Below are 24,132 nucleotides of genomic sequence, written 5' to 3'. Positions count from 1 at the left end.
GAGCGCTGCGACCAGAAGGGAGGGGGTCGCTCGGTTCGTAGCACGCGACGCCCCGGATGCGCATCCCTCTCACATCCGTCGGTGCAAAGAGTGAAACGGATAATCCGATGGTAAAATGAAGCCGCCAGACTGTGAATTGCCTTCAACAGCCGATGATGACAAATTAAGCGAACTTGTTCATCTTAAAAATGTTATATATATATATTTATTTAATAATATAAAACCTTCTGCTGTTTACAATGTCCTTTGTAAACATGATGGTATCGAAAGGAAATTAGCGATTCATAAATCTAAATTATTTTAAATTCAAATATTCGGCAAAAAAACCCCGTTGTATTTACTTAAAATATTGTATCTGTTATTTATATGCGTTCGTTATTTCCTCTTGTTTTTGTGTTTCTTTCTTGCCACTTGTTTTACCCGTTAATGTAAATTATGTTAAAATTATGTATAAATTAAATGAACCAAATTCAAACACCAGAGTAATTTATGTTACAAACTTTAATTTACAGCATTAATCACATTCATTGGTTATGTACAACAGATATTTACAAAAACATTGTATAAATAATTAATCTAATTAGTGCAAAAACTTCAGTGTTGTGGCCTTTATCTGTGCGCCACACGTTTTCTCATCACGGCTTTCCCTCAATTATCTGTCTTTTTTTCATCAGAAAAAAGGGTTCATAAAAAATGTATTGTATGCTTTTTTATCCCAAAGAAAAGTTTATGTATCGTGTCAAACCACAAGCATCTAATAATGTTTCTGGGAACATACGGTTCCACTTATGTTTCACATTTCAATTTGTAGAGAGAAAACCACACCATATTTTACACGTGTTCAGTGCAAGATCACATTTCAGATCAATGCCAACACAACTCTGCTGAAGTGGGGAAGTTAAGTAAATTAATCAGGCCTCCTCTATTGCACTTTTCCCCCCTATAAAGCAGCAATGGCAAAGACAAAGTTTTGGCTAGAAAAAAATGTAAACTAAAAACAATAGGTTTGGTCCCTTATGGATATCTGACTTTGTGTGAAAACATTTAACTCTCAAAGTGAAATACCCCAAAATTGAATTGTTCCGGTGTTCAAAATATGAATATTAAATATAATGTGATGCTTTTTATCCAGTTTTATTTACAACATATTTAGGGTTTGGAGTTTTGCTTTTAATATTTCGCACTTATCGGATATATGGATTATATAGAATGATTAATGAAGACAATAATCTTGCAGCTCAGTGAGTTTACCTGTTGTACCATATAAGCATCAATCTATTCTATTTTCTAAGCAGAGGTAGATGCAGTTAATTTATGAGGCATAAAGCGTGACTTCTCTGTGTGTGCGTGTGTGTGAGAAGGGTTTTTTTCTTATAGAAGGGTGATTTCACTTGGTGGCAAAGTGAGTCTCTTTTCTCTGACTGACAACATGTTCTCCATGTGCATGGCGACGACTCGGCACAGCTCCAGGCCCTGGAAACGCACAAACAAAGCACACACGCAACACGCAGAAACATGCGTTTGTGAGGGAAATGCACTTAAAAAAACACATATAGATATTATAACTGCAGCTCTCCTGCATCAACTCTCAACTCTCTGTCTGTATCTCACGCTCTCTCTCTCACACACACACACACACACACACGCACGCGCACACACACACACACACACACACACCTGCTCCAGCTGCAGCTGTGTGATGCGCTGGTTCAGCAGGTCTCCGATCATGATCTCCACGTACGGATAACTGGAGCCTGAATTCGGCCTCTGAGTTCGAGTTGACTGCACCTCCTTCAGAGGGAAACGCACCATCGCCTCCTATTCACGCACGCACACACACAAATAAATATATGTGCGAAGACACACACAATGAAACAGATACAGTATATGCACATTATGGAATTTAACAGATGAAAGCAGACAGTGAATTCAACGACCAACAGGGGGAGCTAAAGCGTATATTTTTGTAATAATAAGAGTTTGCTTTTAGCGTAAATTCCTTCATCTTTAGTGGACGACTCGCATGGATGATTGACCCACGTGAGTATCCTTGTTAAGAAAGTGAAGTCCGTTCAGATTTACAGCCAGGATGCACGGGGCGTGGATGGAGGAGGAGCTACAGCTCTGGATGTAGAAGAAGGAGGAGCCAAACTTGGGGAAGGCACTGACCAGACCTGGGACGAACGCAGGACATTCAGACAGTCAGAGCTGGATTCCTAGAGAGCTGGTGAGTGTCGTCGTGTGATAAATGAGGTCAGAAGTCTCACCGAGGAACTGTGCACGGGCCTGGTGTGGGTTTAGGGGCTGGACCTGCTGCATGTGTTGAATCGTCATGTTCAGCCAAAGCTGTGAACCCTGTTTGCTGTAGAACTGCGGGGGGACGCACTCCTGCACCTCGCGGCTGAAAATCACCCACAACAAAGCAAAAAAACGGTGACACACCGGGAAAAAAAAGCAGCTGAACATCAACGTTGATGATGCACGTGGATGGAAAGATCACAGCTCCGAAAAAAAGTGAGCATGTCTTGTGCACACGGGATTTACAGCGTGGGCAGGTAGACGGTGTCCTTGGCACGGTGCTGCAGGGCGGCCAGTCTGGCGATCTGCTGCAGTTGCGGGTCGCTGGCCTTGCCGTGAGGCACCACGCTCATCAAGGCCTTCAGGTAGTCCGGCAGCACCTTCAAAAGAGCTCCTCCAATTATGAACACTGGACAGTAACAGCAAACTGACACATAGGAAATATCTACAGGGGCTCCGTCCAGCTTCACTTCACGCCGTCTACCTGGTTGTAGTGCATGGTCACGTAAAGTTCGTTGTCGAGTTTGAGAGCCTGACTCCATATGACCCTCCTGAACCACAGACTGTAGTTGGCGTCCACTGGCTCCGCCTCCGTAGCGATGTCCAGGATGTATTCCCGCTTGTTCAGAGGACGCACATTCTGACCTGCACGGAAACACACTTGGATTATTATCTGGAGTGTATTAGTCTAAATTAAGAGCTTCTTTTAGGTCTCTGCTATAACATCCTAAAGCCGTGTTAAACCTTTGTGTGTGACCAAGAAGACGGCGTATTCATCCAAAGCCTCCATCCTGTGAAGTTCCATCTCGTAGCAGAGCTCCTCGATGACGTCCAAAGCAACCTGAAATAAAGACATTAAGTCGAGATTCTACACTCGGGGCTAGATGCTACCATAGGCATGATGCTTTTCTTGTGTGTGTGTGTGTGTGTGTGTGTGTGTTGAGTCACTCACCGAGCACGTCTTGATCTTCAGGTGGCGTTCGATCCCACCTGGCAGCAGGAACACCTGTCTCTTGGAGCTCCGACCGGCCTGCACACAAGCAAACCATCAGAAGAGCAACGTCATACGCTACGCTAACACCAGCGTGAGGTGTGTCAAACAAACTCACACTTAAAACGGGACGAAGGCCTTCCTAAAACCGCTAAACATTCATCTCTAATTAATGATACAACAAGCATTGTTTATGACAAAGATGAGGCTCAAATGATGGAGACAAGTGAGATTGAATCAAACCTGCTGAATTGTGTGTGAAAGAGACTAACCAGCATAGCCTTGAGTTCCATGCTGTTGGGATACTGAATACGTCCGCCGTATTGAAAAGTCCTCCTCAGATTCTGCTCACAAGCCTTAGCAACGCCTGTCAATTCAGAGCAGCACATCGACGATAACCAAGAACAGTCAGACTGCTGGAGACGGACCCATAATGTGGCTTCTGTCAATCAGACGTGAGGGCTGGATGGCCCACCTTGGTACTGCATCCCGGGGCTGTCGCAGGCGTCCTGCAGGAACTTCAACACAAACGGCTTCATGACATCGGAGCAGCGATGGAAAGCTGCCAGGATGTAGAGCAGCCTCCAGCCTCTCTGACAGCTGTCCCTGCACAAACACACACACACACAAACACACACAGGAGAAGAGGTAAGCCCGGCTCCGGCCGCGATAGAGGTCCTATGTGTGCGAGGTCAAAGGTCGAGGAGTCTCACGGTTTGGCGCTGGTGTTGCTGGTGACTTGCTTCATCAACTGGCAGTAGACTTCATCCTTGATCAGGCCATGTTCGCCACTCAACTAGAAGCAGATGCATTAAGCACTTTAAATTTCACATAAATACATCATCTGTTTTGAGGGACTCTTGTGATCTTTGTACCTTCAGTATAGTGGTGACCAGATCCTGTTCCGTCTGACCTTTCAGCGGGAAGTCTCCCATGAACTTCATTATGGCTGGACGAAAAACAATCAATGTGAAAACAAACTATGATACAAGAAAAGAAACGGAAGTCGCTTTTTCTTTTCCTAAATAATCAACCTTCCTCCTCCACCTACTATCACCTACTATCTGTGTCCATCCCTCCTTTCCTTTACTCTCCTCTCACCCAAGAAAATGTCGGCAGCCATCCTGTTCATCCCGCTGTCTGAGAAGTCGATCAGAGACTCCTGGATCGGAGACTAACACACAACAAAGAAAAAAGGAACTGTACTCGTAGAGCGATAAAAAGGACAGTTAACATTTCACATTTCACATTAACGTTAAAAGGATGCACGAAAGCTTAAAGAAAACTCAGCCGCGTTACCTTGGAGAACCTGACCATGTCCACAGGGTCCCTGCCCTCCTTCCCCTTTTTGGCTTTATGATCACTGTAGCGAACAACCACAGGCCGCAGTTATGAACCGTGCGTGTGAAAATGTTGTGTCCGTGATGTCATACAACGCGCGCGTTGTCTGACCTTCTGTTCCTCTGCGCCTCTCTGAAGTACTTCTTGGCGAACTCGGTCATGTGGTACTGACCGCCGTGGAGAGGCAGATCGTCCAGTCCGACGCTCAGGCCGTCCCCGTACACCTCATTTACGACCTGACCAAGACAAAACATTCACCTGCACACTGTAGAAACAGCAGCTTCAACGTGACATGAGATGATTCGTTCATGCCGAAATATGTTATGTTCTCGCTTTGGGATCCAATTTTTTTTCTGTTCATCTGACATCTCATCCGCGACTGTGATTAAACAACTTCCTGATCCGCACCTCTGTGGAGAGGTCGAGCTCATGGGCGGCTACGGCCGAGCCCATCGCCACGGCGATGGCCGCCGAGGCGGCGACTCGTCCCTGTCGGTCTCGAGGCTCCACGCGCTCAGCGGGGAGAGCCAGGAAGTCCGGGGCGGCCACAGAGCGCACGTACTCGCTGGGAAACACTCCGGATTTTCCGTAGACAGCCCCGAACCGCCAGCCTGTACACACACACACACATCAGAAGATCTAAGAAAACCCACAAAACTAAAAACGCCAAACTCAACAGCACACACACCCACCGAACTCCAGAGTGTCCCTCTTCAGCTCCTCCAGAAGCATGACCTTCTTCCTCACTATGCAGCCGTAATGTTTGCCTGGACACACACAAGCAGCGTGACGGACACGGCGTGAGACACAGAGGAGACGGGGACGTACTTTACACGGCTCACATTGTGTGTGTGTGTGTGTGTGTGTGTGTCTCACCGGCCTCCAGCCCGTCCATGTGCTGCAGTCTGATGATGTCTCCTTTGTGGAAGCTGAGCAGCGTCCTGTCCTCGGTGACGGAGTTCCTCACCGCCACCATGTACTCCGAGTCCTGACCCAGATTTGACAGGTCAAGATGCAGAAAATGTTTAAGAGACTTTTCAGCATTAACACAAATTTAAAAAAAGATGAGAACCAAACCACTGTTTTGTCCAAAAGCATCTTCAAGCAAGAGCTTTACATTACATTACATCAGACACACACAGACGACCTCTGACCTTCTTCAGCTCCGTGAGGAAGTAGTCGATCATGTGCTTGACCTGCGGGGCCTTCGCCGAGAACAGGATCAGCTTCTCGTTGGTCAGGTTGAACTCTAGCATGTTCTTAGAGGGAATCGACACAAACAGGATGTCCGAGTAGCTGAGCAGGAAGTGAAGGGTAAAAAAAAAGGGGTCACTCCAGTCACATTGAGGAGACATGCAGGAGAAGGCTAAGCTCAGCTCTCCCTGAGTTTAACGAGGCTCACCTGTAAGGCCTCAGCACTCTGAAGTAGTCTGAAGCAGCAGAGCTGCTCCTCACCATCCTCAGCAGCTTGATGCCTTTGTGAGACACGGACAGCACCTGCACTCCTGTGCCCACACTGCCCTGGAAGTGTTCAGCATATTTAGAGAGGGAATATCCCCCCACTTTATAGACGAACTCATGAACGCCAGGAAAGGTGACGAGAACTCACAGAGGCTGGGAAGAGGCGGGAGAAGTAAATCTCCCACAAGTCTCTGGCCATCCCGACCACTTTCTTCTTCGCGCTCTCGTCGTGGGTTCCTGACATCTGCTCCACTTTGTTCTCGGCTGTGAACGGCACGGAGGAGGAGTTTGAGTTATCGCATCCAGTGGGTTGGAAAGGATTTCAGGTCTGGAAGATGTTGGGAAGTGTACTGTACCAAGGTCAAGTTATTTAAGGATGGGTTTTCTCCTACCAAATAAGGCTTTCATCTTCTGTCTCTCCTCCTGGGTGATTCGGATGCAGGCCTCAGAGAAGGTGTCGTGTACAACCTGCAGGACACAATCACGAATTCAAATCTGCTGGTGTGGAATTCCCTTTAGATAGTTAATTATTGCTGTCTTTATAGAATTCCATAGAACCTATAGAATGACCTCTCTCTGCGGTCTCCTTATGACCTTAACTTTAATTACCATAAACTAGACTTTGCTGTGATGAGAAACTTGATTGAACAAAGTGACTCAAAAAATTGATAAATGAGTAAATGTAAATAAGTGAGAAAACATAAATCGACCTGTCTGAAAATGAGGTCCAGAACCAGCGGACTGTTCAAGGTCTCTTTCGGATAGAAAACCTAGAAATATACAAAGAAAAAGAACATGGAAACATTTTATTATATGATTTGAAATAATCAACACCTTGATATCAAAGCCTTGGAATGATGTTTAATTTGAATCACAAATGTTTTTGCTGTGTGTATTTCAGAATGTTATTTGTTGTAACCTTGTTTATGTTGCTGTGTTGTGTGCTGATGAAACGCACCTCTTTCCTCATGTAGAGTTTCCACGGGACGTTAGAGTACGTATAATATTCATCACTAGTCCTGCTGTGAAGTTGAGTCTGAATGATCTCCTCCTCTACTGGCAACTCCCTAGAGACTGGAAGCATGCGGGCACACACACACACACACACACACACACACACACACACACACACACACACAGGACCATGCCCTTCCAATTCACTCATTTCACATACACAAGTAAAAGGAGTCTAGACATTTCTGTCACTCTCCCGTTTATTAGTGGCCATTGATGTCACATTACTGTGTAAAAAGCTCACCTGGAGTGGGGGCGGGGCTTAGGCTCAAGCTAGTTGGCCCCACGGGGCGAGACGTGGTTGTCTTGGAAACCTTAACTCCTCCCTCTTCTTTACGCAGGAAGGATTGAGGCTTCCTTTGCGTCTGAGACAAAACAGTCTGATATTATTTCAGCTTGTGTGTGTGTGTGTGTCTGTGTGTGTGTGGTAGGTGTGGAGTCGGGGTACCGCTTGTGGTGGGTTTGACATCTGATCTTTAAGGATCTCCATAGCTTCATCATGTGGGTCCGGCTTCTTGGCAAACATATTTCCATCCCCTTTCCTACACACAGGCACACACAGACAGGACGTATTAGACATTAGAAAACAGCATAGTCTGTGTTGCGTTGGTTACGGCAGGAAGTCCTCAGCGTGTCACCTCGGAGCGGCGGGTCCAGCAGAGGTGGTGACGTCAGCAGGCTGGTGGTGTTTGATGATGTCTTTGATGTTGTGGCTGGGATCGATGCGCTCCGAGTTACTCCCACTGGATCGGACCACTTCCTCCGGAGGGGGGCCACGTGTGGGACCTGGAATGTGGATTTGGATTTAGTTCCGTCATGAAATCATTTTCTTGAGTGGAGGTGCACAACCAGACATGCGAGACACAGAGTCACCATGTATTGATCTATTCTATACAGTCTTGTCGGAGTACTTGAGTAACTTTCAGTTCACGAAAAACCGAGCTATTAAAGCATGGGGCTCCCTGCTGCTGTAATGTTGGCATTCTACCTACACAACGACTGACTTGGCTTGTTTAGAGAGTGTGAATCTTACTCGTCTTGCGCTGAACAGCAGCAGACCTGTACGGCGACTCTTCTGGCGGGTGTGTGTGATGGTGGGAGGGGGGTGACTGGGGCGCAGGGGCATTGGGGGGGAAGGAAGACAGCATCTGCTGCTGGATCGCAATGGCCTGCATGGTCATCTGCTGGGCCTGCAACACACACACACACATAGCTGTATGTTGACATGCTGTTAACATGTGTGCGAGTTGTCCATAAAAACGTTTGATAGGACGAACCAGAATGATAGCTTGCTGGTTGATGATGGCCTGTTGCTGTTGGGTCAGTACCGTGTGCTCCGATCCTAGGAAGGTATAAACCCATTAACATAATTTAGTAAAGAGACACACACACACACACACACAAACACACACAGCTCACGGCAACAGACCCTTTAGGCTCCACCCCTTCAAACAATCCACACGGAGGAACTTTACCACCTCACACTGAAGCGCGAGGCGTAAAGGGGACTTTTCAAATCAACACGAATTGCGACTGCTCCACGCCAACATGCTTCTGGCCAAAACACGCCGGGACACACACCCGATGCTCCGTACCTGGAAAGCCCGTCATCACCGGAAAGCCCGGAATCGCGGGCGTGACCGGGGGCGAGGGCGGGGAAGCTACGTGATCCCTATGGGGAGGAGGCGCACGAGCGGCCGACGGGTTTGGTGCCACACGGGTGGAGGGAGGGACAGTGGGAGGAGTGTGTTGGTGTTCGGGGTGACGGGGGAGGTGGTACTGGTGGAATTGCTGAGGCTGCTGCTGTTGCTGATGTTGCTGCGGGCGGAGCTGCTGCTGCTGTTGGTGATGCTGGTGGTGATGGTGGTGGGAGGGGATGGGCATGGCAGGGATGGGGGGCATCATTCCTCCTGCTACCGGAAGCACCGGCACAGCTTGAGGAGCAACGGGTCAGGGAACAGGGGGAGAGTTAGGAACAGCTCTGCTTCGCCTCCCTTGAACACGCCGACTTAATGCTAGCTGAGATCCAACAAAGAGATGTTAAAACTATGTAATCAACCTCCATGCAGTTTGCATATTTAGGTCCATTTTTAGTAATCTCCTTTACTGCCTTTTCCTTCTCAGTCATCATTTGTCTGCTGTTAGTGAGAAATGTGAACAATACAAAAGAGAGAGAGATGCCTATTGAGAGTATAGGAGTCATCTGTGGTTACAGTTAATCGCTGTCCATGTATTATCTATGAGGTCTGCTCATTAGAGCCTCCGAGCTACAGTTTAAGGTTGGTGAACCGTACACCTGAAGGTTTACTCCTCAGCGTCACTGAGACACCTCAGCCTGTACCAACATGGCAATAACAACATGGAAATAACAACATAACAGCAGCAGTAAGTCACAGTCAGGTCGTTTGAGGAGGAGGAAGCAGCATTATCGTTTAACCCATGAAACCACGTGTCTGAGTGACTTCAGAAGACCTGGAAATCAACAGGCTGCATTCGGGACATTCAAGAAATTATTAAATGACAGTTTGCAGTAAAATGTTGAGATGCACTGAGGGATAAAATAATGCTAATTTGAAGCTCTATGTTTGTGTTCAGGAAAGTTTTGTGTCAATTGAGCTTTTAACTGTAGGTCTTTCTGAAGTTAAATTAGATGAATTAGTAGAAACATTTCTCCATCTATAATTTGCGTTCTGTTGAAAACTGAAAAGATTTGGGACTGATTTCATATTTTCTAATCTTTGAATTTATCACTGTGTTAAAGTGCATTTCATATTGAAATTATTTTCCTTTCAACTTCTGCTCACTTTTACTCGTGTACTTGACTTGGTCCTGTTTCCAGTATTCAGGGATCTATTTATCCACTACTTGCCAACCTGAGACTAATGGCAAGAACTTAGAACCAACTGAGAACAAGCTGAAGAGAGAAAAAAACAACAAAAGAAAATCTAAAACTTGGAGCAATGAATGAAAACCACATGCATGTTGAAATATAATATTTATAAAAAAACGAATAGAAAAAACATTGGAGGTAATTAACAGAAAACATAGAAAAACATGCATCTTTTACCTCCGGGATGTATTCCTGGTGGAAAAGGTCGGCTGGAAGGCGTTTGACTCTCCTCTTCTCCTCTGCCTCCTCCGGTGATGCCGATACCTCCTCCTCCCTTCATCCTCGCTGACAAACCTCCTGCTTTTTCAATGTCCTGGAAGCCAGAGAGAAGTGGGAGATTCAGCAGATGGAAAAGGACCGTAGGGGATGTTCAGAAAGTGGAGTTTGAGAGACATGAAGAGCTGGATGAGGTGTGTGTGTGTGTGTGTGTGTGTGTGTGTGTGTGTACTGGTTGATTTGGACCCTGTGTGAGTGCGTCAGCAGAGATAAAGCAACTAAATACTCTGCAGGAAGTACCGTACACACTGGAGGAGAAGCTCCTAAAGAAGTGGTCCCGGTCCCGTGCAAACTCTTCTGCAGCATAACCAACGCCAATGTCATACTTTATTCTTAAAGTGAGGTGATTTACATTTCAAGAAGCAGCAGTTGCATCTGAACATAATATAGTCTCCTATGCATCATCATAAACTTCATCAACAGGAAGTCCAAGAGAGATCTTTTGGTTTCATTGAAGTAGAAGTCTTATGAAAATCTAACTCACAGATATGATATTTTAGTTTGAAAGTGCCCGTGAGAACCGTAGTCACCGCATAAAACAGACCTCTCCTCACTCAGCTTCTTACGATGGGTTTTACAGAACAACACGTGAAGCTGGTCTCGGCACAGAGGGCACGAGTTCTGCCTGCTGCTGCGGGTAAATACGGTAAGTCCCTCAGTAACCGGATCGCTCCATTCATACACAAACAGAAGCCGTGGATCACATGTGCCTCTCATCCATCAACACTCCCGTTCACACAGGGCAGATCGGGTGGTGGCACCATGACGTGACAGTTTTTTTTTTTTTTTTGCATTTAAGAGCTGCGGGTAACAAGAACTTCTTTTGTGATTGTTTGGCTTGATTAGCTTATAAAAGAAAATACAGTAAATGTTCCCGGGGGGGGGGGGGTTCCTTTGAAGTCTTTTCTTTGACTGAGAGCGACACAATGGAGGGAAAAAAAACGCTGTTTCTTCCACACACATGGATGTGGTTGTGGTTGTTTTCGGTCAGAACTTACCACGCTGCTGTCTGACAGCACGGGGTCGAACAGGCTGTCCAGGTAGCGGTCCATTCCTCTCTGAGTCTGACCGTCGCTGAAAGCGTCCGACTCTGCCGGAAACACGCAGAGACAGAGCAGAGCGCCTTTTAATGACCACGGTCCAAAACCTTCCAACAGAAGTAAGCTGCCATTCTGTTTAACAGCACTCGTGACTTGTGTCTGCAGGTGCACCAGATTTACACACTGAATAAGATGCATTTTTGTGTGTGTCTGTGTACCGTGGCTGTAGTAACCGTCAGAGTCGTGCAGACTGCAGGCCGGTCCGCTCGTGCGGAGTGGGAAGGCCGGAGGGAGCTCCTCATCCGACTCAAAGCCGCTGCCAAACATGGCACTGAGAGGGGAGGAGACGAGGAGAGGAGAGAGGAAGGGAAATAGCAAAATAGGTTCTTTCTTTTCTTGGGTATTCTTTTGGTACCCTTGATTTAAAACATCTGCGTTTCGTGTACTGACAGGCCGGCTTTGGCTCTGACCCCGGCGGGGTCGTCGGTGCTGATGACGAAGAAGCTTTTCTGCTTCGGGAAGTCAGGCGGCAGCTCCAGGTCGGCGATCAGGTCCATCACGTAGTCGTGAGCCGCTAACTCCACCCACTGGCCGTGCTCCTTCATCAGGACGGAACTCCCCCTCCACCAGTCCGACACTCCCCTGCGACAGGAGACGTTTCAAACACCTCAGCATTCTAAGCGTACACTTACCACTACCATCATGGGGAAGGAGTTTTAGATGAAATTAGGTGTAAATACAAATTAAAGACATTTCAGGAGGTCACTCATATTTAAGAAGAGCCGTGAGAATAAAATGAATCAGTTTAACTTTTGTGTCTAATACTAAATGTGAGCTATGGTCACCTGTGGCGCAGCACATCGGCTGCTAAATCCTCTCCGCTGGTCCAGGAATGGACCGGACACAAGAACGATCCACCTATGAATTAATATAGTAACAATATGTCACACATACTTGTACAGACGTGGCCTCTGCGTCTAACCCATGCTGGACATTTAGGAGCTGATTCAAAGCATCCGGGGGAGTAACTCGAGGTTAAAAGTCTTGCTCAAGGGCACTTCGACTTGCGAAATTAAATCCATCTACTAAAAACAAAGTGTGGAATTCTATGACCAAGATCACGGCCATTTTATTACCTGATCCTGAGTGGAAATTAATAATAAATAGTGTTGTAACTCAATGAAAGAGCTTATCTCATTAGAGCGTTTGGAGAAACAAAGACTACTTCAGCGGGTATATGTTGTGAATATTTCTACAGTTGCTTGCGTTTCCGTCACAAAAGTGAAGATTGTGTGGTATGTAAAAAAATAAGAGATGCTTCTCACCATCAAAACAGTGCACGTGTAACACCATGCTGGCCTTCTTCCTATTGGCCGTCCACTCCAGCAGCGACAGCGGATAGGTCCGCGCCGTCTCGGGGGCGGAGCCGGACCCCAGCTGTGTCTTCTGATTGGCTTGGATAAGTCTGTGTTGCAGTAACGCCTGGCAGCCAGCAGGGGCGTGGTCAGAGACAAACCTGGAGGGAAAGGTCGCCCGAGGGTTAAAAGTTTGCTCCACGAACCCCATTCAATCCATCCTTTACGCAACTTACTAATTACTTAATTCAAACTGTAACCAAAGCATTAAATATTCCGGAAGCACAAGTTATTATTCTGCACTCTTTTTATTCACGCGTATTAAATTCCTACCAACAGTATATTTTCAGCAACAGGATGTCTGTTTGGTGTACGTCTTCGTGTGTGCGATGTCTCACTTCAGTAGATATTTTTCCATCTTGGTCGACGGCGCGAAGCAGCAAACACAAGCCAGCAGCAGCAGCCAGCCCCTCTCGGCGTTGTCGTAGTTAACGTTCCTCCACACCTGGTTGACCACCTGAGCCAGGATCTCGTCCTGCAACCCGGGAGATGACAGGCCCCTCTGGATGATGTAATTCCCAAAGATGTTTTCCTGTGCCCCGTTGAGGTGAGGGTCCCCCATGAATCGTAATACCTGAAAGCAAAACAACGGCAAAAATCACACCACGAAGAGTTGTATTTTATAGCTATTGTGGCGTAGTGAGCCTTTATCTTTGTGAAGGACAGCAGTGAAGATTCATGGGTGAATATGGAGTCTACCATGATGAAGAGCTCTACGGCTTCTGCTCTCAGGTCGTCCTCCACGCGGGTCAGAGGTGACTCCAGAGGTGCCATCAACATCCCAAACTTTGGTTCCTACAGAAACAAAAAACTTACAAAGGTAACACTTGCTGACCGCCATCACTATAAGTTGTATTTCTGTTGAGTCAAACTATCTGATCATAACATTGTGAACTTTGACCCTCTCACTCATAATGTCCAATGCTCAGGGGATTAGCTGTTAGCGTAAAAACATCCAGATGCAGAACTTCTTGTTTTTTTCAGATCAGAATCAGGCTTCTCCCTATTGAGGGGGGAGTTTATTCTTCCCACCTACTCACGTGGGATGTTGAGTCCCTCTAAATTATTGAATACAGTCTAGACACAGAAAGTGTCTCTAGATCCTTTCTTTTATAATTCAACACAATAAATATTGAAATTGAGCGTATATATGCTTTAACACTGTAGGGGGTAGATCTCACCCTGAAGTAGATCTGCACATAGCGGTAGAACGGGTAGTTGTTGATGTCCAGAGGCAGAGTGAGTTCAGCTACTTCTTGGATATGAGGAGCTTGAAGCAGAGCCAGACAGTCTGAGTGCAGCTCCCTCCTGACTAGAACGAGAGAGACAAACCGACAACCAGTCTGCGTGATGATACATTTTAAAGTACACAGCAACAGAAATGCCACTTTAAAAAGGAGACACTACTAAGATGCATAACACATGTACTGTGCTGCAGGCATGCGGCTGAAATATTGTCCCTCGCTGTCAGGAACGTTTGAGTCAATCAGTGCCGATGAGATGAGACGGGTTCACAGAGCTGAACGAAGGGCTGAGCTATTGGGTTCATGAATAATATGCGTGTTCACATCAATGGGGGCTCCGCATAAAGGAAGACGGACATTCACGGACCTCCTGCCGCCTGCAGCAACGCGCCCAGCTCTGCAGGAATCACCAAGTGTGTGACATTAACCACCTCCCTCTTGGTCAGCTCCTGGAAGAGATTCAGATGTTTACTGACCGACTGCCAAAGCCGTCCAGTAAAACACGCTACTTGTATACTGCCCAGAGTTCCATTTCACCATCTCTTTCCTCCTACTCTCCTCTTCAGCTTTCCTCTTTTCCTCAAACTTCCACTGCAAAACAGATCACAGAAATCCCACACTGAACATGAAATTGGAACAAGATAATTCCTGCAGAATGGGTTCAACTCCCATAAGTGACTCATGAGGGGAATGAAGGTTTCCGTACGCTGTCCCTTTCAAAGCAGACGTACCTTGATGTATTGCTTGCGGTTGACGTACATGTGGACGTAAGAGCGGAACCGAACTAGGCTCTCCCTCGTCTTCACATAGCGTTTCCTTTAGGGCAGAATAAAGGAATCGCAGAACCAGCATTAACACGTGACTCGTACCTCATGTCACATGCCGCATCGTCATCGTTTAAAAAATGTTTTTTTTATATCTAATACGACGCAACCATGAAGGTTTCTGAGAAGCCCACCTTGCGAGGAAGCCTCGGCACTGGGCCTGCAGCCCGATGATCTTTTTGCGGAAGGCCACAAAGCGTTTCCTCACGAAGAACATGCGGATGTACCGCTGCAAGGTGAGAGCCGCCAGCTGGCGGGAGCGCTCCCGCTTACTCTCCAACAGTTGGTAGATGTCCTCCTTCAGAAACATCTGCCACACACACACAGATGTTGTGGCTTTGTGTTGCTGATTTTTTTAATTTCTTTCTAAACACGAGTAAACGCGAGGAGAAACCTGACCTTTGTGACTCCTATGTGATAAGCTCCTGGTCTCAGCAGACACAGCTTACTGAGCATTATCACACAGTTCTCTCCGTTTGCAGCTGGAGGTTCTCGCATCCCCACCAGAGACTTATACCTGGGAGGAGACACGAGCAAAAAGCCGGTTATTGGTTATCCAGGTTTAATAATCTCTTGTCCATCTTGTCACACTATCACTTTGCATGCTAACCACCATCCGGTGATTAATACTGTGCGTCACCTGAAGAGGAATTCGTAGAATGGCATCCTGACAGGATACCCCTCTCGACGGATCCTGATGGTCTCGAGGGCCCCGCAGTGGCTCAGCTGGCTGATGACCAAGTCGTCCTCAAACACACCTGGCCGCTGAACACGGGTGTCAAACGATGACATATGTGAGGCTGGGTTTGTGCAAGCGAACGATCGGTATCACCAGGAGGAGGACAGAATGCCTGAACATCTACCTTCATGTTATTTGGCTTGATGCAGCGAACAAAAAAAGGGTTGCACCTAAAGTGGAAGAATAAAGCAGAGAAGTAAATAACATTTCCTGCTCATCCTTTATTAATGTTCACAAACTCCACCCATGATCACCTCTCCATCTTCTCCACCAGCTCGAACAGGGACTGTTGGAACTTGTTGCTGACGGTGGGAGCTTGGTATTTTCTGGTGACTGTGCTGCTCTTCCTCATGCGACCTCCTCTCTGCTGACCTGTGACCTCTGCGTGACTCAGGAAGAGGTTTGACACCATCTGGACACGCACAGAAAACACATTTTACCGCAATTGTTCATGTTCACGCAGATTAGAAAAGGTAAATGCATACGTTGATATGAAGACATTGGTCTCCTCTCACCTTGTTCTTGCTCTGAATGAAAAGGTCCAGGACATCCTGACGGACCTGGTCGTAGTTCTTATCGAGGAACTTCTGAACCTGCGTCATCGAGACAATTATTGGTGGATTATTGGTGGATTCCCTCTGTTCCAGCTGCATTTCCATAACTTGTTCTTCTGGCCTATGAATAGCAAACTCTTTTCCTGTAATGGCATCCATGAAGAAGACACTTGTTGTTTTGATTGAAATGTCGAGAAACTAGAGGATGGATTATTGAAACAAAACTCATATCCCCCTGATGATAGAAGTCTGTATATCAAAGTATATTAAAATCAGATATTCAGATAGAAACCAAGAGCTGGATGACCGACCAACAGACACCTTGCTGCTGCAATGCTTTAAAACAGGAGTATGTGAGTGGTAGAGGTCAGAGGTCATCGATGACATCATTGATGACAGTGAATCAAACAAATCTGTGCCAGCCGCAGGTTCTTTCACCTGAGAGCAGCCAATGAGGAGCTGCGTACCTGGTAGGTGACCCGGCCGGCAAAGTGCTTGATGGTCATCTCTGGGAGGGGCATCTTTGGCTTCTGATACAACGGGTTGTTGCCATGGTGATAGTGACACTTTTGGAGGAACGTGTGGTCTGTCGCCTGGCGACAAAGCAGCAGATTTTAGAGCGTGTACAACAATTCAACCGTGGACCGTGACAGGTGTTCAAGTGTCTTCAGATTCACTCCAGGTGTCTCACCTGTGGGAAAGAGCTCTGGTCGTCCAGGATCCTCAGTATTCCATGAGGCTTAGCGGCGATGAGGTCAATACAGGGCTGGTTGTCGCTGAAAGGGATGTTCTGCCAGGGAATCTGTTCCCGGCTGTACTCCTCCTGCACAGGGACCACATGCAATACGATGACTATGTGACTTCACATGTTACAGTATTGTTTCTAATTAAATTTCTAATGTTTCCAGGACTAACAGGGGTACGTTTCTATCCTTGTCTGCATGTGTACACGTTTATGTGCATTTTGTGTTTGCATTAGTGATGTGAAGCACGGCTAACTGTGCATGCGAGTAGTTGAATGGACCTGCAGGCGTGGCGTCGACTCACCTGTTCCTCCCTGAACAAGATCCTGTTGAAGAAGAACTGCAGGTACTCGTTTGCATAATTAATACAAAGCTGCTCAAAGCTGTTGAAGGCCAGATCCTATTGGTCACAGACACACACACACACACACACACACAGAGGAGTCTTTCAATCATGCAACACAATAAAGTGACAGGTGACGCTCTGTCTGTGTGTGTTGTACCTCAAACCCGTAGATGTCCAGGATGGAGATGGAGAGGCTGTGTTGACAGGGGTACACCTGGGCGTTGATCCTCTCCGTTAACCAATGGAAGAGCAGCGAGTACAGGATCTTGGCAACAGCATCTCTGGAGAACAAAGGCAAACAAACACAGATCAATAGTGTGTGCAACAGGAATGTTGCATGAAAATCAAAATGACTGTTCCATATGTAATTCAATATTTTCTTTAAGGTGGCTTGGAAATGAGGGGTTAAGGAGGGTATTAAGGGGCCATGTAGCAGCTAACATACATTAAAGATTTTGAAGCAGAGAGAGTCTGAAACATGCCTGTTTTAAATGAATTAGTTTCAATAGGAACAAAATGGTAGAGTCAGCACTATTTCCCTTTGTGTACGGAGCAGTCTCTCACCTGGCATCAACAGCACTTTCCACACTCAATGGTGTGTAGATCTTGTCCCTCATTGTCTCCTGTAGAAAAGACAGATGGGTACTTTAAGGTTTTTTCCCGAGTGGTGTTTCAAAAGTGTCGAGTGAGTGATGGTTTAACAGCGGTGGCTTGTTCGTGTATTTGTAGTCAGGTGTGTGGAATGTAAGCGATACACCCAAATAATCCATGTTGACACATCCGTCACGTCTGTAGTTAAGTTCTGAGTAGTTATTTGAAGCTGTGTGCTTAAGTGCTTAATAAAGTGATGTTGTTACCACTCAGAAAGAGAATCGGGCTCCACGTGACATCAGATGGGGATTTGAGATTTGTCTTTCAAGACGTAATGAATTCATGAATAAATTAATGAATGAGGGCATTGCAGGTCAGAGGTTCAGAGTACAGACACTTGACAGGTAGCAGGACAAAAAAGACTCGGCGGCGGTATCACAGAGGCTCATCACTTTTACCTAATCGCGATGAAAGTATTCTGTATTTTTTACTTTAGGAGGGGGTCTTCTTGGTCACCTTAGCAGCAACCTGCTTCTCTTTCTTTGCAGGTCAGAGATATCTTAAGACACATGAACGCACATAAAGCTGTTTGATACGGACCGTGACTTTGTAGGTGATGGCTTTCTGTAGTCCCTCCGGAGAGATCTGCAGCAGCTCTGCCACCACTCTGATCTCCTGAGCGCTCACCACCGCCGCCACCTCCTGGCCATCGGACTGTGGTGCAGAAAACACAAGAGACAAAAAAACACGTTTCACCCGGGATCGGTTTAATATCGGCAACGCTCTTTTTACATTTATTTTTGTAATTTTTAGTTCATGTCATTTTTTTCTGTATATGTCCAAGGGTTTTTGGATTACTTAAATTGTCTACATTAAAAAAGAACTTCACTTTGGAAACAATACCTCGTATTTCTGGAAGTAGACGTTGCCCAGGTGGAGTATGGAAGAAAGAACTCTAAAGATGGCCGACTGGTCCTCGGGGGTGAAGTGAAGGATCTCCATGGCAGCGATCAGACGCAAGAAGTCCTCCGCGTCATTCTTTCCTGTTATTCCACAATCACCTCCCTTTGAGGAGAGAAAGGTCATAATAGTTGGAGTAAAGAGATCCCTTGAGTTTCTCCTCCCGAGGCAGGCGATGATGAAGCTGCAGTGTGTCCGCTACCTGGTTGAGGTAATAATAGGTCTCAGCCTCTTGAAGATAGAAAGCCTGCCTCTGCTGTGAGGGAAGACCTGCCAGCATCTCGTAGAAGATGTGATAGTTCCTCTCATCTTTGGCCTGAGGGGAAGAAACAAAAGTGACACTTTCTACTTAATACATACATAAAAAGTATAGATAAAAACTGTCATCGTTAGTATCTGGCTTGTGTGTGTCACCTGAAAGACGATACGGGACTTTTCCAGTAGATACTGAGAGGTTATGGCACCACTGATCACACCACTGCACACAAAGAGAGAGAGATTCATAATAATCGTGATTAGTGTTTTACAATACAAAAGTAGGTTTTAAAAAGCAACAGAAAAATAGATGGCAACTCCATGTTATACTCACTCCTCCAGAAAAACCTCTATGTATTTCCCAAAGCGACTTGAATTATCGTTCCGTACAGTTTTGGCATTTCCAAAAGATTCCAGCAGAGGAGCTGCCTCGAGGATCTACGTAGGAACACACAGCGAATGAGAAGCAGCAGGCTGTTAAATGCTGGACTGTGACATACGTAGTTAAACATGAGTTAAACATGAGTTAACTCCTCATCAATCAGATGAAGTGATGCCAGGTTTTAATATTGTAAAGATTGTTAAGATATAAAGCACACATAATGCATCAAACCCCATTACCTGAATCTGCAGCCAGGAACAGCCAGTAGAGACACAAATGCATGGAAAAAAATAGCATTAGTACGTCCTCCAAGACGGTAAAATGTGTGTGATTGTGTGTGTGTGTGTGTGTGTGTGTGTGTGTGTGTGTACCTGTTGCACAAGATTGCATTTGTGATGAATTGCTGCGAGGTAGCGAAGGACTAGTTTGGTGGCCTCCGTTTTCCCCGACCCGCTCTCCCCACTGAAACACAGTAACATGCACTCAATGGACCCCAACCTGACTCAGTATAGTTGATGGTTAGGTTCATGAACATTTAGAGGGCTTTCTACCTCTAGTGTATAGTGTACACATGAAACTATACAGACTTATGATCATTTTTTTTGCTACAGAGCAGATATATACTTAAGCCAGTCTCGCATTGGGCAAGGACTCAATGCCACTTTTGGGTTAAATCACCTGAAACGCTTTTACGCACACACACTTGATCACTGCCAACAGCTTAAAGCTAAATACCATGGCTTTAGCCAAGTTTAGCCAAAGGGAGGCAGAGTGTGTGTGTGTGTGTGTGTGAAGTTAAGGACACCGGCAGCATGACCACATTCCAGCATAAGGTTTCAACTTACGGGCTGAATAGTTAAAAACCGGGCCATTACTGGTCACTGAACACCGTCCTTAAATAGTGACTTGCACACAAACGCAGGGTTCGCACATGTGCACTTTGGACACACACACACCTTTGAAAGATAATCTTCTCCTGGCCCAGACCTGGCTGGGCTTTCCTTACAGGTATCTCCTTCCAAGTACGGCTAGAGTGTTCCAGGTGTGTGCCAGAGGGGGCGTTTGTGTATTTAATGTGATTGTTTCTAAGCGCACACACTGGCGTGTGGAATTTGTGGACGTCCCGTATATCTAGGCTATGCTTCTAGATCTGAGTCGGGTATAAATGGCCACTGACTGTGTGTGTGTTTGCGAGTTAAGATTCGCTTCACAAGGGAGCGAGGCAGCCTTTGATCTGTCTTAAGCTCGCAGACCAGAAGGACACAGACAGACACTCATGAATTTACAAACACTAATCCAGCTTGAGATGGAAAAAAAGAAGCTTCATGGGCTCTGTGTATCCCAAGTTAAACAAAACACTGGAAGGTTTCAAACACTATAATACGGTGTCATTCTTTTAAAACAAAAATTTGTATTTATATCCTCTTACCTGATTATTATGACCTGGTTGTGTTTGGCATCCACCATTTTGGAATAAGCAGCATCTGCTATGGCAAACAAATGCCTGGAGGAGAAGGAGCAGCTAAATCAACTCCACAATGATGAAATTAAATCTGCAAATGATGTCTCGTACAGAGTAGACTGCCCTAGGGGCATCCACGGTTCTGGTGTGCATTATATTCAATCGTAATGCAGACAATTTTAGCGCTACATGTTAGTTTAATGTAATTTACTGTCCCCTGTGTGATGTTGAAAATGACTTACGGAGGGTTCTCCCCCAGAGCATGACCCTTATACAGCAACACCATGTCCGTCCCATAGGTGTTGTACATCTTGTAGGGGTTCACAGACACCAGAATACTACCTATGTAAGTCTAAAAAAATGAAGACAATCAATCGAATGAGACGAATGTAAAAAATTCCAAACAGGAGAAGAAAGGTAAAAGTTGAGCTTTGTAAAGATGACTTTATATTCAGAGAAAAGTAGAGAAATACACATTTATATATACAATTGTTTAATTGTAGTATGTAGGTGGATACTTGCATAAATAAGGTTCCTCTCAGATCGTTTCCTCAGGTTCAGCAGAACAGCTCCTTCATGCATCTCCCTGGAGAGAAGCGGTACAACTAATGTAAGTCACACTTTGTAGTTTGTTTCTCTCAGAAAGAGCTAAACCAAGTGTGTGAGGTTTTTGGACTTACTCTAGCTGTGTCATATCTTCCACTCCATCTTCATCGCGCTGCTCGCGGGGATTCATGGTGGGCAGGATTCTGATTGAGTACATCTAAAATACAAGTGTACACAGATTTAGAAATTAGGCAGTGATGTATGCACATATATATATCGCTGTGCACAAATGGTTCAAACGTTCAGCCACTCACATGGATATATCAATTCTCACTCTGTGCAATGATTCTAATCTTGATTGTATCCAGGGTCCTTGTTTGTCATCTTCTCATCAAAATACATTTACAAATTTTACTTTTCTGCTCAACGTGCCCATCACCTACACTTCTATATTCTGCTCTTCCAACCATCAACAAATAAATTACTCAAGTAAACTACCATCCCTCTGATTACTTCTTAATACTGAAAATAAAATACTGTGCCAGGCTTTCACCTTAGCATCATACTTGCAACTGCAACATTACACTATAAGCATCGAGACAAGTTAGTTTTTCAACTTGTAATTTGACTCGTGAATTTAAAACGTTTACCTTGTCAAACCAGTGCCCCTGTGGTTCCCCCTCCCTGCTGAGATTCCACTGCCCAGGTTCATTCCCAACTTGTCCCTGCCCCATCAGGCTGTGGGGGTCCAGCAGCTCCCCTTCCCTATACACGGACCATTTATTGAGATTCTGCACTGTGCCATGAGGTAGAACTTGCTCAGCCCCCCACACGTCCGGATGATGTCCCAAGCTGTCACCTCCAGCACCCTGTGCCCAGTGCTGTTCGGGGCCGGATCCCTGGACTTGGGGTGAAACTACAGCATATGAGGGTAGGCGGTAAGAGGCACCTCGTAGCTGAGGGTTCTGCAGCGCACCAGAGAGATTAAGTTTGCGAGGTTCTGGGGCTGTAGGGGAACCAAGCCTTGTCATGATATTACCATTAGGGAGACGGTAATTTGCACCACGAAGGTTTGGGTTGTTAGATAAAGCATTAGATAGGTCTGGTGTTCGGGGTGCAGTGGGCTGAGTGCGGGTCATCAGAGTTCCATCAGGCAAACGATAGCTGGCAGATCGGAGGTTTGGGTTTCGGAGAGCGTTGGAAAGGTCAAGGGAGCGGGACTGAGCGGGACCAGCAGGACGAGGCTGTTTCAAAAGTGTTGTGTCTGGTAGTCTGTAGGAAGCACCTCTGAGTTTAGTGTTTGACATTGCACCAGAAAGGTTAGGACTGGAAGAGGCAGCGGTGGAAGCTTGGGTTTGATTTCGTGAAAATGATCCTTCTGGGAGTTGAAACTTTGCTTTACGCAGGTTGGCATTCATCAGTGCGTTAGAAAGACCCGGTGATGATATTGCACTCTCAGCATTCTGCACCTCCTCTACCGGATGAGATAGAAATGAACCATCTGGTAATCGATAAGAGGCCTTACGAACATTAGGATTGAGCAGAGCAGAGGACAGCATAGAAGGTGAAGGGGGGAGAGGCTCAGGTGTTGGCTCATTTCTTGTCACCAAAGTTCCATCAGGCAGCCTATATGTGGCTTTACGTACATTTGGGTTCATCAGTGCAGAGGAAAGCATTGGTGAGGCAGGGGATGCTGCAGGTGTAGGTTCTGTCCTTGTTACAAGGGTCCCATCAGGCAAACGATATGTGGCCTGTCGCAAAGTAGGATTGAGCAAGGCCGAGGACAACATAGAGGAAGAGTGGGGTGAAGGGCCTGTCGAAGGTTCAACAAGTTCAGTTCTGGTGACGAATGAGCCATCAGGCAGTCGATAGGTGGCCTGACGTAGGCTTGGGTTCTGCAGGGCATTAGAGAGAACAGAGGGTGACAGCCTCCCACCAACACTGACACCACCTCCAACATCAGTGGTAACTTGAGACTCAACAGGACCCCGGGACATTGTCAAAGTGCCACTTGGAAGCCTTAACATCGATCCCTGGATGTGGGAAGTCCGCAGTCCACCAGCAAGAAATGAAGAGGTACCTCTGACCCCAGTCCCCTGTTGAGGCGTTGTAATAGGGGCGGGAGAGGCAGGAGACATGGTGGAGAGGTGTTGTTGAAGGGGTGAGGCAAAGGAAGCATTGCGTAACTGGGAGTTAAGCATAGCAGAAGATAAGTGTGGGGAGGAGGCTACAGATGGAGCAAGAGGGGCTGCTACGTGAGGGGGGGAGAAAACCGTTGTATAGACATTGGCGTTGCGTTGCAGAGGAGAAGTATAGGACGCAGTGGCCAGACGGGTGTTCTGCATCAAAGCATTGGACAGACGAAGAGAGGCGTACGGGTCCCCCTCCTGGCTTGCTTCGAGATTAGCTGGTATCCCCTCTTGCCCACCAGGTATGGGGGAGGGGCTTCTCTGTAAAGATGTGGTATAGCTGGCATTCTGTAGATAAGGGTTCTGGAGCGCGTGCCCCAAAAAAGGCGACGAGGGTGCCGTTTTAGGGATGTTTTGAGGGTAGACTTCATACTGTGTTTGTGGGGAGGAAGGTCTCTGTAAAGGAGAAGAGTAAGCAGTGTTGGGGTAAGAGATAGAGGAGGGATGAGGAGTATGAGGAAAGGGAGAACCTAAAATCTGAGGGTTTGGTAAAGCATTTGTAAGCATTGGGGGTGGGCCTGGCTCTATCATTGTGTAATCATAGTTGTTGATCTGAGTTTGAGCTTGCTGG

General features: G+C 46.3%; 1 protein-coding gene across 1 annotated transcript; it reads right to left on the bottom strand.

Annotated features, from left to right (window-relative positions):
- Positions 1–515: 515 nt before the first annotated feature.
- Positions 516–21,589, bottom strand: myo15aa (myosin XVAa). Its single transcript, XM_062566194.1, has 65 exons — positions 21,507–21,589; positions 21,349–21,412; positions 21,069–21,178; positions 20,794–20,868; positions 19,736–19,826; positions 19,317–19,420; positions 19,142–19,205; positions 18,930–19,043; positions 18,671–18,832; positions 18,368–18,481; positions 17,741–17,799; positions 17,334–17,457; positions 17,135–17,230; positions 16,779–16,910; positions 16,555–16,680; positions 16,049–16,126; positions 15,788–15,945; positions 15,658–15,703; positions 15,435–15,559; positions 15,194–15,311; positions 14,929–15,104; positions 14,702–14,786; positions 14,508–14,561; positions 14,334–14,419; positions 13,908–14,034; positions 13,426–13,521; positions 13,065–13,300; positions 12,637–12,827; positions 12,157–12,229; positions 11,762–11,953; positions 11,530–11,642; positions 11,270–11,361; positions 10,173–10,308; positions 8,961–9,039; positions 8,886–8,916; positions 8,701–8,777; positions 8,383–8,461; positions 8,139–8,295; positions 7,744–7,891; positions 7,554–7,647; positions 7,350–7,470; positions 7,050–7,165; positions 6,802–6,861; positions 6,484–6,559; positions 6,240–6,355; positions 6,033–6,151; positions 5,785–5,926; positions 5,507–5,618; positions 5,323–5,397; positions 5,039–5,241; positions 4,742–4,866; positions 4,589–4,652; positions 4,391–4,463; positions 4,165–4,238; positions 4,003–4,085; positions 3,765–3,895; positions 3,562–3,656; positions 3,251–3,328; positions 3,043–3,139; positions 2,783–2,943; positions 2,545–2,678; positions 2,268–2,401; positions 2,041–2,174; positions 1,678–1,818; positions 516–1,473 (listed from the first exon to the last, which is right to left on the bottom strand). The coding sequence occupies exons 1-65, from the start codon at positions 21,587–21,589 to the stop codon at positions 1,372–1,374; spliced, it is 7,131 nt and encodes a 2,376-aa protein (XP_062422178.1). The 3' UTR covers positions 516–1,371.
- Positions 21,590–24,132: the final 2,543 nt, after the last annotated feature.

The sequence above is a fragment of the Pungitius pungitius genome, chromosome 12 (assembly GCF_949316345.1).
Source record: "Pungitius pungitius chromosome 12, fPunPun2.1, whole genome shotgun sequence".
Taxonomy (NCBI): Eukaryota; Metazoa; Chordata; class Actinopteri; order Perciformes; family Gasterosteidae; genus Pungitius; species Pungitius pungitius.
This window is presented reverse-complemented; position numbering and strand designations above follow the sequence as displayed.